The sequence below is a fragment of the Cricetulus griseus genome, chromosome 5, assembly GCF_003668045.3.
Source record: "Cricetulus griseus strain 17A/GY chromosome 5, alternate assembly CriGri-PICRH-1.0, whole genome shotgun sequence".
NCBI classification, from domain to species: Eukaryota; Metazoa; Chordata; class Mammalia; order Rodentia; family Cricetidae; genus Cricetulus; species Cricetulus griseus.
In genome coordinates, this window is record NC_048598.1 from 40858824 (window position 1) to 40876303 (window position 17480).

Consider the following 17480-nt stretch of genomic DNA (forward strand, 5'->3'; position numbering starts at 1 on the left):
GGGGGATTTGCTGGTTTCCAAGCATAACTTTTATTTTTTTTATTTCAGATTGAAGATGCTCAGGTTCAAGACACTGGTCGTTACACCTGTGAAGCAACCAATGTCGCTGGAAAAACTGAGAAAAACTACAATGTTAACATCTGGGGTACGTATAATGAGCGTTTGTCAAGCAAAGCAGTTAGCCTATGGTTTGCTTTTACTGTGTCAGTTTTTAAAGTGGTAACCATTCATTGTCCTGTGTACATGGAAATGATCAGTTTCCCAGGTGTCAATCCAAGGAATTGATCCTAAAAGTATAATAGATGGATGGATGCCTTGAGCCTAAACCTGTTCATCATTGCCACTTCAGTGTGGCATGATTCCCCTCTCTGGCCTAACATCCCTGTTAGCTTTTACATCCAGGACTTGTACTGATTGTACTTTCTCTAGACACTGGTGATGGTTTGTCCAGTGAGAATAAATGAAAAAGCCATGTTACATATGCAAATTATGTTCATGCCCTGTTAGGCAGCAGAGATTTATTATCCTTGAAACATTTATCATTTATTACTAAGATAATGAACAATGCCTTGGCTGTGACTATCTACTATTTAAAAACACTTTCATCTCCAACATTTTACATTTGACTCACTTGAAAACTGACATTTTTTAAAATAAAAAGCAGAGAAAGATTTTTTCTTAATTTTGATGGACAAATTAATTTTAAAAGCACACATGCATAGAAATAGCTTGTTAAAAACAATTATTTTAATAATCATTGAAGTAAGTTATAAGAAAAGATATTTCTTACTCTGTAAAAAGATGAGCTTGTATTTAAAGGATACCATTTGTCATATAGCAAATTTATATTTACTACATATGAATTATGCGTCATCAGTTTCTACTCCTAGCTCTTTCTGTTCTTTCTCCCTCTCCATTTCACCTTCCTTTTATTCTTCAAGTCTTTGAAATGAGAAAAATATTCTCATATCTGTCAATTTATACAAGACACTGAGCTGAAAGCTTATAAAGTAAAGGTTAAGGGGTTGGCTACAGATGGGAAATTAGGAGTCAGAGCAACTGGAAAGTGAAATGAGAAGAGAGACCCATGTTATATACTTTCTCTCAGATGTGGAAACCAAAACCAAAGCCAACAGAAAATGTGAAAGTAGAAGGAGGAAGGTTCATTAGGGAGGAGAAGAGGGCTGGGGTGAAGGAAATAAGAGAGAGGGCAAGAGAAGGTAGGAGGGAGGTCAAGGTAGACATGAACAAAAGATGATGCATGTGCAGTAGAAAAGCCCGTGAGATGCTTAACAAAATAAGTGAGGTGGAGACTTGAAGCGTTTGAGATATCTATGGACCAAAAATGTAAAGTTATCCTCCACACAGTCAAATGAAAAAAATTAGAGTCATAACCATATTAAATAGAAGCTGAGATTCCTTTAAGATATAAAAGAACTGTGTACATAGCCGGGTGTTGGTGGTGCACGCCTTTAATCCCAGCACTCAGGAGGCAGAGACAGGCAGATCTCTGTGAGTTTGAGGCCAGCCTGGTCTCCAGAGTGAGTGCCAGGATAGGCTCCAAAGCTACACAGAGAAACCCTGTCTCGAAAAACTAAATAAATAAATAAATAAATAAATAAATAAATAAATATAAATAAAATAAATGTGTACACTAGAGTGTTATACAGAATGGCTACCAAGAGCACTGTATGAATATGGGGATAGAAAAGGGAACCCTATGTGGGAAACTGAGAAGCAGTAGTCAAACAGACTGGAGGAAAACTTATTAAAAGTGATGCCATAATAAGGCCAAACTAGATTCCCTTAATATAGGTGACAATGGTGTGACTGGGAAAATATATGAAGCCAATGGCAGTGGGTCCAAGATCCAACACTAATGCACAAACTGACTTAGTGGAGCCCATTCTCTGTGGAGAGATACCTTGCCCAGCCTAGACACAGGGGTGTGGGGGTGGAGAGGTGCCTTGGTCCTACCTCAACTAGATGATGGGACAGACTTAGAAGATTTCCTAGGGGAGGTCTTACCCTCTCTGTGGAGCAGATTGGAGGAGGGGGCAGTGGGGGAGCAGGAGGAGAGGAGAGAGCAGGAACTGGGATTAAAATGTAAAATAAACATTGATTTTAAAAAAAGAAAAAGAGAAATCCAAAAAAAAAAAGTGATGGCATAGAGCTGACCCTGCCCCTCACTGGCCCTGGGATAGTAGCCCCATGACACCCAGCACTGAAGAACTTGTCCTGCCCCTCATAGAAAAGCTGCCCCAGCCATGGGCATGGCTCTGCCCCTTGCCTGAGGGGGGTGGTCCCAGTGGGCTGGATTGATCAACTCAGCTACCACCCGGGCATATATCCAGGGTTTTGAATTGGCATACCCCAGCATCTACCCCCTCTATGACCTGCTGGAGCATGTGAAGGCACTCGTCTTATAAAACCATAGCAGCAGGATCTGCATAACTCCAGGCAACAGTAGGATATCCAAGAGGAGATAGATGAGAGTCCAGTATTGATGGTGTTCCAGAAGCCAGAGGCCTCGAATCTGACCAACTACACATTGCACAATGGATATTTGTAAGTAAAGCTGCTAGGAAAAAAGGATCTACTGCATGACACAGTGCAGCTCCCAAGGTCACTAAGATGAATGAAGAGGTGATGGAGAGGCGGGAAAGACAGAGGAGCAAAGTATTTTTTGTTTGATTTTTATCTAATTTTTACTTGTATTTTCTAGTTTTATTTTTACTTCTTTTTAAATTTTCCTTTGGGAGAGGATACTACAGGGTGAGGGTGGATACAGAGGGACTGGGAAATGAATGGAATTGGGGTGTATGATGCAAAGTTCCCAAAGAATCAATAAAAAATTATGTTTACAAAAATGATGGCATGGAAACTAAGAACAGTGATGTCCCAGGAAAAATAAAATGGGCAATGAATAAGCGGTGCATAGATAGATGGAATAGTTAATGGATAGTGTTATATATTGCAGAAAAGTCACTAGACATAAACTTTAAGGTGTCCTTTACAAATTTATAAACAAATGCCTTTGAAAGAAGAGGTTTAACAATGGAAAGAAGAGTGCAATAAATATAATAATGAATGATAAGTGAGAAATTTGAGATGTTAGAGATAGGATCACTTGAAAAATATGCATTCTTTCCTCTGTTCTATCACTATTCCGTGTGTAGCATAATGGCTCATGAGGAATATGAAAACTCTGGGTTAGAAAGCTCTAAATAGTTAAATTTAAATGAAATGTCTATTTTAGGTTAGACAGAAATGTATATGGGTTTATGTGCCATATAATTGAGACCATAAGCATGAGTAGGGACTAATGTTGAACAGGATGAAAACAATACAAAGGACTAAAGTGCACTATCGCAGTCAGTGAACTCAACATTGCTCACTATGGACTAGTATGTTACAGTGGAAGGTGAGGAAACGTGTGGTAGAAGGGCAATGGGAATAAATAAATGAGAAAACTTCATTCCATCAGTGTATTCTAAGTGTTGGATAACACATTGAAGAGTTTCAAAGAAGAGCCTCGGTGCTGAAATACGTATTTTCAAAGAAATCAGTTCTACTCTAGATGTGTTTAAGAAAATGAATCAAGATGAGCAGAGGCTCAGTCAGCTGGGCTCGTGGATGGTGGTGATTCTCTTAGAGAAGGAACAAAGGCTGTTGTGTTCAATTCTGGAAAAATCAAGCTTGGCAGTACTTCTTGAGCATTGTATGTGACCTGTGAAGAATCAATTTACTGTAAGGTCTAGATAGAGTCTTCATTAGATTTATAACTACTTATATTCCTGGAAGCCACTAGGAGTAGCTGAGGAGAGAGCTGAAAGTGGAAACTATGAGCTTAGAGAAGTGTCAGTCTGTGGTTGTGTCATTTTCTGTTGTGCAGCTCATTGACTGTTGGATACGTGATGCCAGTATTGCTAGATAAGAAGGGCGAAGAGTCAGACAATCAAGACTATTGGCAAGTGAGACATTGAAATTATTGATGATAAAATCTAAGATGCAGAGAGATCAATAAACAAAAAAACAGCTGAATATGAGGACATTTGAGAGGTGAAAAGATTCAAGATTCAATTAGGATGAGAATTGAGGATTGGGACTACTTGAGTGAGAAAGGAAGAATGGAGCAGTCATCAAATCATGGCTGAATTTATAGGAAGAAACATATAGGAAGGAATTTCTAGATGATATAAAGGCCATTGTACAGTCTCTGATGGAGCAAAGGAAGAGCAGACTGAAGAACTGAACCAATGGTATTTAGACTGGTTATTCATGTGGCTACTGCCTTTCTACAGAATGATGGGTGAACTTGGCATGAAGAGGAAGAATTAAAGCAAGTTCAGTAGCCAGTCAATGACCACATGAATGGCAGATTCACAGATGTAATAAAATGAAATGAATTGGTCTCATGAGCTTCAGAAGAATAGAATTGTTTGTACAGAGGTGGTTGAATAAGACTGAAGCTTTAGTGGGGCATGAAAAGGTTCTATGACCACTCAACTCTCAGGAACTTGGAAGAATGAGTATCTGCCATCCTGGAGGAGAGGGGGCAGTTTAGCCAATGTCTTTAGGCTACAACCCATTTGAGAAAATCTTAATAATCAAGACTGACTTGGAGGGTTCCAGTCAAATTCTGCAGACCAATAAAGGACAAGGTGTGCAGTCTAGAATAAGTGAATGTCTATCTCTTGGGTGAAGCCCTTTGTCTTGATCTTTACTTGACATTATATGCCTATTGTACTCTACTTCTATCCAGCATCTGAAATATCAAAGCTGACTGTGCATTGATGTCTGAGTTAACTTTACATTTGTAGGTATTAACACTCTTATACCGATGTCTAGATATCTATAATAAACAGTGCTATTCTGAGTACATCAATTGTAGAAAATGTCTGTGTCAGTGGGAAGGTCTGTTATTAGGAATTGATTGTATTCTTCAGCGGTAACATTCAACATTATGTGCTGTTCTCTTACATCATTTTGGGTAGAAGCCCTTTCTACTATGTGTAAAGTGTTAGGGAAGCTATGTGACACAAAAATTATAGAATCGATACCTTTGCTTTCCTTTCAGTACCACCCAACATTTATGGATCTGATGAGCTTGTGCAACTTACTGCCATTGAGGGGAATCTCATCACTCTGCTGTGTGAATCAAGTGGAATTCCACCCCCAAATCTTACTTGGAAGAAGAAAGGTCAGTTTACATTCCAAAAAGTTGAAATGATAGATGATAGATAGATCTATAGATAGATAGGTAGATAGATGATAGATGAATGGATAGGTAGATAGATGGATATGATAGAATGAAACTTTTGTTTAGCTAACATGTTGATTTGTAAAAGAAACAAAAAATTAACAACACAAACCTTTCTAAGGGTTTTCATGCTCATTGCTAGACAGCAAAATTGCTTTGTATTAATTCTCAGCATGTAAAACTTCAGTATTATCTCACTGAAGATCATATTTGGACTAACTGGTTACCAGAAAAATCACTTTTCTGCACTATGTACTTGCTTCTTATCAAATGAATTATGAAACATTTATAATCAAGTCTACCATTCAAAGAATTATTTTCTTTACAAATGTCCTTAAAATTATTTTTAAAGTAAACAGTTTTGCAACATATTTTAGGATTAAAGTCTGTAGTTGAGTAGGTTTTCATTAGAAAATATCTATCCATGCCCAGTAAGCATAAGATAGACCATTGAAAACTGTATTTCCTCTGGTTCTTCATTTTGTCCACAAGAAAAGGATTATTTCACAGGATTGTCTGCCTTTTAGATATTTAAACTAGTAAGTAAATAAATAAGTTCTTATCTAGGAATGTATATAAAATCTACATATTTTTGCCTCAAATTCTGCTATTTGGATTTTTATTGCAGACTCTCTGGTGTTGGCTGACTCTGCGGGACGAGTTCGAATTTTATCTGGAGGCAGACGGTTACAAATTTCAGTCGCCGAGAAAGCTGATGCAGGACTCTACACATGTATGGCATCCAATGTGGCTGGAATTGCAAAGAAAGATTATAATCTTCAAGTGTACAGTAAGTTATTGACCTCCACAATCTCTAGGCATGATTTTCTTCTAAAGATTCCTATATTTACTTTCCATTTATCTTTGGATCTGAAAGGTTCATTCACAGTAGTACAGCTATACCTGTCATGTGGTATAAATTGTGCTGACATAATCAGAGAGCAATTACTTCCTTCAGGCAATTATTTACTCAGCAATACTGCTGTTCATCCCTGTCATCCCACCAGTAACATATACATCAAGGTGGTTGCAATATGCTGAGTGCAAGAAATGTGTAGAAAGGGAAGAGAGGGGATTATACTTTATAGGTTTTGTTGCTGGTGGTGTTTTTGTTTTGATTGTTAGTTGGTTTTGATAGGTTCTCATGTAGCCCAGGCTAGCCTCAAACTTGGCACATAGCTGAATGACCTTTAGCTTCTTATCCTCTTTCATCTGGTGGGATTACAAGCATGTGCTAGCAAACATGCCTCATATATGCTAGGCCAGTTCTCCTCACCAACTGAACTATAGCCCCAGCCCTAGAGTATATTTTAAAAACATAGAATATTTTAGTTTTAGACTATAACCTGTGCAAGCTTTTAGAGTGCTTGAAATAATTCATTATGTTACTTGATCTTTATGCGCATCTCCATAGGAGGGAGAATGTTGCCTCTGTCATGCACATATGGGAATTCAAACTCACAAACATTTCCATGGTTGAACAAGGTCACATGGCTTATGTGTGGTAGAACTGTCCTAGAACACAGGTTTACTGACACTGGTCTATTTTCCTTTCCACACACATATAAGTGCAACCTGGCCTCCTTTCTAATTCTTACAATCAGTATCTATTAGGAAATTCAGGGAAACAGAATGACTGGCTACCATTGGCTTAGCTAGTGGTTTACTTCTTCACATGAGGAGACTTCCAAGGCTAGCAGTTGGTCTCTGGAAAAGGTCACCTCATCATTCCTAACAAGACAGAGAGGCTCTGTGATTTTCTAGCCCTTCCTTCATGGTGTTCATGGTTGTTGCATCTGTGACACCAAATCCAAACTCAAGGCAAGAAAGGGAAAGGTGCTAATATTTTGCTTTATATCAAGAGAGCCCAGCCCCCATAGTGCCTTTCTTTAAACAATAAAGGCTTGAATTATGTAAAAATAAGCATGAGTGTCTATATCATTAGTATAAAGATTTGCCTTTGTCTTTAGTAAGCAGTAAAATGATATGCATGCTAAATAATTTTCTTTATGATTTATTATCTGTAACTGTTTGACATGAATCCCTGTTTTATGTGCCTATACTTCCAGTGTCATGTAAAGCTCTTTCAGGTGAAAAGGAATCACTAGTGAAATAAGTTAAGAAGTCCTAAGCTATCATATCCGTTGTAGTACTTGGAAACTTCTGTAAATTGCAACTATAATAGATAAGTTCAATTACTATATTATTTCTCAAAAATGAGTGAATATAGCATTTGTCTCCTCCTGGGTCAATAGCTTTCTTTTAGATACCAACCCACTTAGAAACAGAAGAATTCCACCTCTCAGTGTGCTGAAATTTATTACATAGTAATGTAGTCTGTTATTTTGAGTCTTGTTTAGAAGCTGATATATTGACATGATATTGTATTTATCTTGGGACTGAGGATGTAACTCATTTGATTATGTTTACCTAGCATGCACAAAGCCCTGTCTTTCATCCCCTAACCACATCTGGGTGAGGTGGTACATACCTTGTTATCACAGTTTTTTAAAAGTAGAAACAAAATGATCAGAAGTTCAAGGTGAAAATTCCTATTGGAATTTTACTATTGGAAGTGAAGCAAGCATTTCCAGTATTGTTTCTCATTATGTATTTTTCCCCAAAGTTCGACCATCAATAGCCAACAGCGGCAGTCACAGCCCTGAAAGTATTGTCATCCGTGGGAAGAGTATTTCCTTGGAATGCGAGGCGCAGGGTATTCCTCAGCCAACAGTGACCTGGATGAAAGATGGCCGCCCCTTGACCAAGGGAAAGGGAGTGGAAATACTGGATGAGGGTCGCATCCTTCAGCTGAAGAACGTTCATGTATCTGACACAGGCCGTTATGTGTGTGTTGCTGTGAATGTAGCAGGAATGACTGACAAAAGATTCGACTTAAGTGTTCATGGTAAGTAGAGATTAGGGAATCAGCAGATCTGTTCACAGGATGATATGATCCAGTATCCTGGGAGCATAGACCTCAGACCTGGAAGTATTCTATTTATATCCCATCTGTTGTTTAGTTTTAATTATTTGAAAATTCCATGAATAAGTGTAGGAAAATATGACCATTTACACATCCCCATCACCCATTTTCCCTCCATCTCTACTTGAATCTCCCCCAACACCTGTCCCTCCTAACTTTCTTTGTTTTTCTTTTTGATATATTACTAATTCCAAATGGTGCTGCCCATGTGTACATGGTATAGGACCTTAAAGCACTGGGAAGCTTCTACTGGCCACACCTTCCAAGAAGAAGGATTCCCCTTTCCCCAGCAGCTATTGACTGCCAGTACCTCCTCAATAAGGCGTATGGCCTGGAGTTACCTCCCTTGTCTGTACATGAATTTTGACTAGCTTGATCATGCATAGTTCTTGTGGAGGTAACCACAGCTAGTGTGAGATTGTGAGTGGCATGACAGTGTTTTTCACAGAACCCACCCCTTTCTACATCCTTACTACTTCCCTAGTCTCATCATTTAACTGTCTACACCTGATTTCATGCTACTTGCTGAGACAAACACATAGAGTGTTCTTTTCAGGATGCCTATAACAAAGTAGAAAAAAAATTAAGATGAGCTCTTACTGTGTAATCAACTGGTCTAGAATGCACTATGTAGATGAGGCTGACATAAGTCAACCTCTCCCACCTCACTAGTGCTGGGAGTAAAGGCATGCACAACCACATCAGGCTAAATTCTTTAATAATACAATTTTCAAGATCAAGTCTTAAGGAAGACTATTTTAAAGTTTGCTGCTCAATATCTCTTGGATATGAGTTGTATTAAAGTCAGATTTAAGATCCTAATGAATAAAGTATAAATTTTGGGCAGGAAGAGACCAGACATCGATAAGGTCAAAGTCAACTATTTGTATGCTTGCAATTTGATGTATAATTTTAAATCTACAGAAGCAATGGGAATTTCAATAGACACAAATTTTGCAGTTTGAATTACTCATCATTAATGAGTAAATCTAGGTCTGCTGCTGGATGACTATGATCCCAGAACTCTTGAGGCTAAATTGGGAGGATTATGAGTTCAAAGCCAGCCTCATTCAATAGGGAGTTCCAGATTCACATAAGTTACAAAATGAAACTCTGTCTCATAAGAAACAAAAAAGAAATTATTGAAGCTCAGTGTTAATCTCTTATGTTTTGTAGCCAGTGTGTATGCCAAAGATGAAGGGAATGGGATAAAAAAGAAAGAATATTAATATTAAGTATCTTTTGTTAAATTCATTTAATTTTTAAGATTACAACAATTTTTACAGAAGCCTGTCTATAAGAAGATTGTGAATTTATATTATAAATCTGTCAGAAAATAGGACTAGTTCACCATTAATGGAATATCAAAGTCAAAGTGATCAAATTGGAAAGCAGTGACATACATTTTTATTTTCAGAGGTAGCATTATTATAATTGCTTGTTTTGATTACTACTAATTAGAAAATGTAAGGCTCCTATTGGAAATAAGCTGTTGAGGATTATATATTGGCTGCCTTCTTTTCTATTTCCTGTCACTTCGGTTTTATCTTACAGCCCCTCCAAGCATCATAGGGAACCAAGGAGTACCTGAGAACATCAGTGTGGTGGAAAAGAGTTCCGTATCCCTGACTTGTGAAGCCTCTGGCATCCCCCTGCCTTCCATAACCTGGCTTAAAGATGGCTGGCCTATCAGCCTCGGAAGTTCCGTGAAAATTCTCTCAGGTATTCACAATTTGTCCTGTGGCTTTTATTAAACCAAAGTGAGTTTATATCACGTTAAGCTATTAACAAACACAGTGCTTGCAAAAACACCCAATACTCAGTCTTATTTTAGGAAAATCCCTGAATCCTTCCCGTGTCTTGCTATGCTTTGCATTTCCTAGGACTCTGTATCCATGTCCTGACGAAGTGGAGAGTAGTGTCAAAGTTTTTTTACAGTCTGGCTACCAAAAGCCTGAGCACATTATCTTCTTGTCTCAAAATTATCTTCATTTCTTTTTTTAAAAGTAGTTTCTGCTCTGGAAAATCTGAATTTATTAAATGTGATAGCATCAAAGATGGCAGAAATGAAAACAGCATGGCAGAGTGCGGTCGGCTGGCTCTTACACATTTACAGGAGTGGTGTTTTGGTTCTATTTAGTTTTGTTTTGATTGACCAGCAGCTGGAGATCCCTAAGCACAGCACATTAAAAGTATTTCACCTTATGACTGCCAAAGGACTCGTTCAGCTTTGCAATCTGGATGTGTTTTGTGCGATGGATAAATGAGAAGCAGATGAATGACATAGCTCACTGCTACTCTGCTGCACACTTCTGTTTCCTTAAGACTTAATCCTCCTGAGGCTCGTCTGCAAGCAGGGCTTTGGTGGCGGTTGTCATAGAGTTGTCTGCCATGAACAGTTAACTGCCACAAAAATCTGGTAGAAACAAGGGGTATCTTGATATAAATATAAATTGCTGTCTTAACTTATTTCAGGTTTTCACCAGATTATGTGAGAGGTCCAGGAAGGGAGGAGAAAAGAAAGACGTGACTTAGTTGACTGAGGATTGTAGACCCAGTAATGACTCATAAAAGTTCTATCACTTCAATGTCCCTATACTGGTCTCACTAATCTGAGCTAGCCACGAAGAGTGGGTGACTCCTTTCCAAATTTACATAAGTGTTTTAAAAGGAAAACCCTGTTTATGTTGTTGACCTCTGTTTTGCTGGGGAAAACAAAACTCAGTTCAATTGGTCAGCTTTGCTTTTCTCAAATAAGATATTGCTAAACTCACCTTCCGGTGAATCGAGGGTGGGGAAGTTGCTGGTTGGACAAGCAGTGCCTGTAACTGAAAGCAGATGGTAGCTCCTCAGGCAGATTCAGGTGAGTATTAAGTGAGAATTTTATGTGTATCCATTAGAATTTTTAGTACAAATCCAAGGTGCTAGGCAAAAACATGCTTACCTAAAAATTATGTATAAATCTGAGCAGTAACTTTTTTTTTCACCAAAGATTTTTCACAAGTCATCCGGAGGCCTCTACTTCAAGTGTATCAGTTTCTTTTCAAAAGGCTTTGCTTCGTCTTATGTGCTGACTCCTCTATTTTTGTCCTTAAAGGACATTTCCCTCCAAATTCCATCTTTCAGCATGTCTCAGTCTTTGTGCATTTCCTCTTCAAGGAAAACCCAGAAATTCAAAATATGGAAAGAAGCCCAGGCAGCATTGCACACATGCCTGAGGTGACCCCATAAAACTGTCATTCATGATGCCAGGATTTCCAAGAAGCTAACCTGATAGCTGCCAGACAGTACATCTTCATGGTTTTATCTCCTTTTAGATCAGTGTCACCCAAATCTGAGTCCAGCAATCTAGTCCTCTTGTTGGCATCTCCCTTTGATCATTCAGCCTCATTTTGCAGTCAGCACCCTCTTGTGAAATCACCAATCAGAATGTGACCTTATTTTATGCATGTAACACCTTCCTTCACCCTCAGCAAACACTAAACTCCCTAGCATAACACCAAGGGCACACAGAATCTGGCCAAACCTTATGCAGCTTCACCTGTCGTTATTTCCCACACCTATTTCATTGGACAAACTCCTGCCATTCCTACCTTCTACCTTTGTAACTTCATATTCGACAGTGTGTTATCCTCTCTGCGAGACTTCATTTCTCACCTGATGTCACCCAGAACGGTATTTATCTTTAAGTCATCTGGTGCTTTGCTTTTCCAGGAGGCAGGATGCTGCGGTTGATGCAGACCAGACCAGAAGATGCTGGCCAGTATACTTGTATTGTAAGGAATGCAGCTGGTGAAGAGAGGAAAATGTTTGGACTTTCAGTATTAGGTACTTGTGTATTTTGCAGTATCCAAAAGGAAAATCCACTTGGCCTCGATGCATTCTGGACACAGAGTTCAAATTTATTCACAGCTGGAATTTATACCTATGTGGTCTTTGGCCCCCAGACTATGATTCTTGGCAATGTTTCAGCATTACAATTATTTGGAGGAAATGAGTCGGATTCAACTGCAAAACTGCCTTGTTGTGCCAGTTCACAACTGCTAAGAGATGTTCTAAGTCTTGATATGACTTGCTTAAAGTGAGAGGGCTTACTGGTTAGTTTTTGGATACATTCTTAGTTTAATTGATGTCACTGTGATAAAGTAACCCAAAGTAACTTAGGGGAGAAAGGATGTATTTTAGACCACAGCCACCACTTTGGGGAAATCAAGGCATCAGAAAGTTGAAACTGTTTACATGCACAAACAAGAATAAAAAGAGATTAAATGCCTATCTGTACAGACTCAGCTGGTTTTCTCCTCTCTTACAGAGTCCAGAAGTCAAACCCAGGGAGTAGGGCCACCCAGAGGGGTTGGGTCCTTCCACTTCAGTTAACCTAATTAACACAATCCTCCACAGACTTGTCCATAGCCCAGCCTAATTCACACAGTCCTTCTTTGCAACTCCTTTTCCACAGGATTAGAGATAATGTCAAATTAACCATTACATATAATCATCCCACATTTTATTCATATTTATGATTTAAATTATAATTTCATTTGTTAAAACTGGATTTATAACAATTTTATAGCACAAGTGAAAACTTACTTTGGTTATGCTTTTGTGTATTTATTTTAGTTCCTCCTCATATTGTGGGTGAAAATACGTTGGAAGATGTGAAGATTAAAGAGAAACAGAGTGTTACATTGACTTGTGAAGCAACAGGTTAGGAGACAGTTCTTTCAGTTCTGGTTCTTGTTGTACATGATGATCATCATTGCCTGCAAAGTGTGTGTGTGTGTGTGTGTGTGTGTGTGTGTGTGTGTGTGTGTGTGTGTGTGTGGTGGGGAGTGGAGTGTCTTAATCCCCTGGGGAAAGTGTAGCCACTAGAATAGGCATTAGAAATTGAATGGTGGTGTCCTGTGCCTGGGTGGAGGGCAATAGGAAACCTTACAGATTCAATGAAGATAAAAATAAACAAACAAAAACACATTGAATGAAAGAAGGAAGGGAGGGAGAGAGGGAAAGAGGGAGAGAAGCAAAATATTTTTTCCTAGTCAATGAAATATCTTTGGTAGAAGCAGTGGGGTAATTAACTATGTCGTCAGAGAACAGTTTTATCATGTGTCAAGAAAAGGGTGTCTAGTTTCACTCCTGCCCTGCATCTTTCCCTTCCCCTCCCTGTCTTTGTCTAAACTTTATATCATTCTCTTTGAAAACTCTGGTTTTAAAAGTCTATTCTAAAAAAATTCTAAAAAAGTCAACAAGTCATCTTTGTTGACATGACTTGCTTTTGTAGTTTTTAAATGACAAGAAGTCATCTGAATAATTTTCAATAATATTTAACACACGTCTCCATTTATAACTTTCTAAAGTGTTTTCCACTGGCTACAAGTATTGAACAAATAACTATTTTAGTTAAGTATCTAAATTCTTGGTAAGAATCACAATATAACACAAAATGTTTGTTGAATTAAATGCTTTACTTTTCTACCATTTCCTCTCAAAGAATAAAAAGGGGTTTAATATGAATAGTAAAGAATTCATAATATTTTTATCACAGCATGTGCTCCATTCTTTTAAAGTGCAATTTGCTCTGAAGATAGTTAATTATAGGAACTGAAACATCTACTCTAAATGTTTAGAGTCATTCACAGATAAAAGCTAACCTACATTTGAAAAGATTTCTATCTTGTACGTCTTTTGCACCACAGTGTAATCACTGCTACATTAAGGTTTCATTCTTCACACTATTTCAGAAAGAATAGCCACTTCATTGTTTTATAAGTGAGACATGCAATAGAAAGCAAATATGTGCAATGCCTTCTTTGGATGCTGGCCATTTGCAGATTTGTGATATTGAGTTGCCCTAAAAAAATGGCCTTTCCTTAACAGGGAACCCTGTGCCAAAGATTACATGGCACAAAGATGGACAACTGCTCCAAGAAGATGAAGTCCACCACATGATGTCTGATGGCCGTTTTCTTCAGATCACCAATGCTCAAGTGTCACAAACAGGACGATACACATGCTTGGCCTCTAATACAGCTGGTGACAAAAGCAAAAGTTTCAGTCTCAATGTGTTTGGTAGGTGTGGTCTTCGTTTCAAATCTTGAAATATAAGCTTTCTCTCTCTCTCTCTCTCTCTCTCTCTCTCTCTCTCTCTCTCTCTCTCTGTGTGTGTGTGTGTGTGTGTGTGTGTGTGTGTGTTTCATGGAATTTCATTATGTAAAGGATACCAGCACTCATGTATGCAGGATATTTTTATTTCATTCTTTCGTTGCTATGGAATAAACTATGTTCTGGGCATAGTGTTTTGTGCAAGGAATAAAAAGGATGAAGATAGACATTTAAATATGCAATTTGTGTGTTTAAACATCTGTATATATTAATGAATCAACATTGGTTTCTTACAGCATCCAAGTTATATTTATGTCTCAAGCATTTTGTTGAAATGGATTCTAAGTCTCTACTTAGTCTTTCAAATTTAACATGTACCACCAAAATGTATTACATTTGATGATGGATGCATAAAAACTTGCACTACTCAGCTGACCTGTATGTAAATATACAGATATTGAGTTTTTTCAATTATTTTTGTATTTACTTCATATAACTGGGAGAGCATATGCATACTTTCATATGTACAAATTCTCTCATATTCCACATAGAACAAGAACCTCAAGGAGAGGTCACAATCTAAATGGACCACATGTATATATGAATATATGTAAGAAAGATCCACCAGAACAGCAGTTGTTGTGAAACTCATCAAATAAGTAACATCAAGTAGTAGCAGATATAAAGAGTAATCATATACAAGCCTAAAGAATTCTATAGGCAGAACTGACATAGTTTTATACAGAAAGATACATATGAATGAGAAGTCAGACCTGGAAGATTTGTGTTACACTTACCACAGTATGTTATTATCTCTTTTGTATATGTCACCTTCCTCCTTTACCCTGTGACATTTTTCACTGGTTTTATACAGAATAATAATGATTAACTATTTTGTAACTCTTAAAAACTGGGATTAGAAAGATAAGCACAATGGCAATTTGGGAATACATGCCTAGAAAAATTTCTAAGAATGTTCCGTTAATAAAACTTTAAATCTTCCCAGTATCTCCAACAATCGCTGGTGTAGACAGTGAAGGCAGCCCTGAAGATGTCATTGTCATCCTTAACAGCCCCACTTCTCTGGTCTGTGAGGCATATTCCTATCCTCCAGCTACCATCACCTGGTTCAAGGATGGAGCGCCTTTAGAATCCAATCGAAATATCCGAATTCTTCCAGGTAATTAGTTAACCTCAGCTAACCAAGATGCATTTGCTAACCATGTGCTATTATAGAAAAGAACAGTCATGTGTTAGTTTTCAAAAAAAGTGCCTGTGCTTTCATTCTATGACAGTATATTGATATCTTACTATCTATGCTTTTTGTATATATCTTAAAATTTAAAATACCCTAAAATTATTACTTGAAAGACACACACACAAAAAAAAAAAACTGAAGCAAAGAAATGCTACAGTGTCACTAATTGCTAATATATATTGTAATGTGGAATGCCACAAGGGATAGAAACTCATTTTGATAGAATTTAGCCTTGAAAGAGTTAATATGAAGACTGAGTTTATTCCTCTTTAATACTTGGCAATATGTGTGAAAATAGAAAGAACTAAAAACTGTAATTATTGTCTTTAAGACATTTAATCTTATGTGGAAGACTGATAATGGAGAAAACTTACTATCGCCATGAAGTTGAAAACAACCAGGCATAATAAATGAAGAGGGGTTATGAAAAATGGGGTAGTGACAAGTTTTATAAAAATTCGGAAGACAATATGGTCATTGTGGACTCAAGCGGTTCAGAAAAATGTTCACTGCCTAGCCAGAATATGGGCTTGATTTTTTTTTTTAAGTTCTAGAATTTAGTTGGTTGGTGTTAAGTTGGGAGAGTTTTCAGATCCACCAGGATGACTAGTGAACAAAAGGCAAGTGGGAGTAGCATGGCCAGCTGCAGTCACTACTTACCAGGAAGCATTGTGGGGGAGCCTAAAGACAGTCAGAAAGGAAAGCGGAGTGTTGTTTGGATCCCTTCATTGTTTAACTTCACACACCGAACAGTTGAGAACTAGTGACAGTTTTTTAAAGATTCATTTTATATTTGTTTATGCATCTGTGTCTTGGAAGGCATGCATATACATGTGTGTGGATGCCTGAAGAACGCATTGAATCCCCTAGAACTGAAGTTACAGGCAGATGTGAGCCACCCAACGTGGGTTCTGGGAATTGAACTCAGGAACTTTGGAAAAGATAAGCCATCTCTTCAGCCCCTATTGACATTTTTTGAGGGGGGGGAGAAAGGTACCATATTCAAAACTGGGTTTTAGCAAAAATAATCTCTGATAGGCCAGGTCGATTAGAAGAAGGCAGTAACAAAGGTGGGGACCTTCTTATGAAAGTATGAAACAGAGAATATGTAGCTTCCCTTTTCCATGCTAATAATTGTCAATTGCTCTATGAGTAGAGGGTAGGGAGAGCTGATAGCTACCTCTCTCTGTTGAAACTTGTTCTGATTTGGGTTTGCACAGGTTTTGTCCCTGGTGAGTCAATCACAGTCCAGTTAGAAGAGAACACACCTAAAACTATTTTAGTTAGCACAAATTTGTCTTCAATGTTTTTGTGATTTTCTTTTAAAGAGACAAAGTTAGGTGGATAAGGAATGTATGTGGACTAGGGAAGAGCTGTGGAGGAGTTGAGTGTGATCTGAAGACATTGTACAAAACTGCAAACTCTCAACGAACTAATTGGAAAGTGTGAACTGAAATAAAGTCCCTATCTGGAGTGATATAAAGAGGCATGGAAGTATCAGAGCAAGTATGAGCCATTGCCACACAGAAAACAATAGAGACTTAGAGACCCTCTCAGCTACTCTGTAGGCCCCATGTGTATTGTGGACTATTTTACATCAAATATCTACCACTAAGTTGATATTCATAAGAAGCAATGCTTAGCCAGGTGGTGGTGGTACACATCTTTAATCCCATGCCCTTGGAAGGCAGAGGCAGGTGGATCTCTGAGTTCGAAGCCAGTCTGGTATACAGAGAAAGTTCCAGAACAGCCTGGGCTACACAGAGAAATCCTATCTCAAAAAAAAAAAATCTAAAAAGGAAGAAGAAAGGAAGAGGAGGAGAAAAGAGAAAGAGAAAGAGAAAGAAGCAATGTTTACAAAAAAATAAAGT

At 38.0% G+C, this 17480-nt stretch overlaps 1 protein-coding gene across 1 annotated transcript in view; it reads left to right on the forward strand.

Moving 5' to 3' along the window:
- The window catches only part of Hmcn1 (hemicentin 1), a 439469-nt gene that overhangs the window by 305497 nt on the left and 116492 nt on the right, over positions 1–17480 (forward strand). The window contains exons 42-50 of the mRNA XM_027417405.2: positions 49–145; positions 5081–5203; positions 5892–6053; positions 7890–8171; positions 9804–9971; positions 11964–12077; positions 12870–12956; positions 14127–14318; positions 15358–15531. Coding sequence (XP_027273206.1) covers positions 49–145; positions 5081–5203; positions 5892–6053; positions 7890–8171; positions 9804–9971; positions 11964–12077; positions 12870–12956; positions 14127–14318; positions 15358–15531 — 1399 coding nt within the window. The remainder of the gene's footprint in view (positions 1–48; positions 146–5080; positions 5204–5891; positions 6054–7889; positions 8172–9803; positions 9972–11963; positions 12078–12869; positions 12957–14126; positions 14319–15357; positions 15532–17480) is intronic.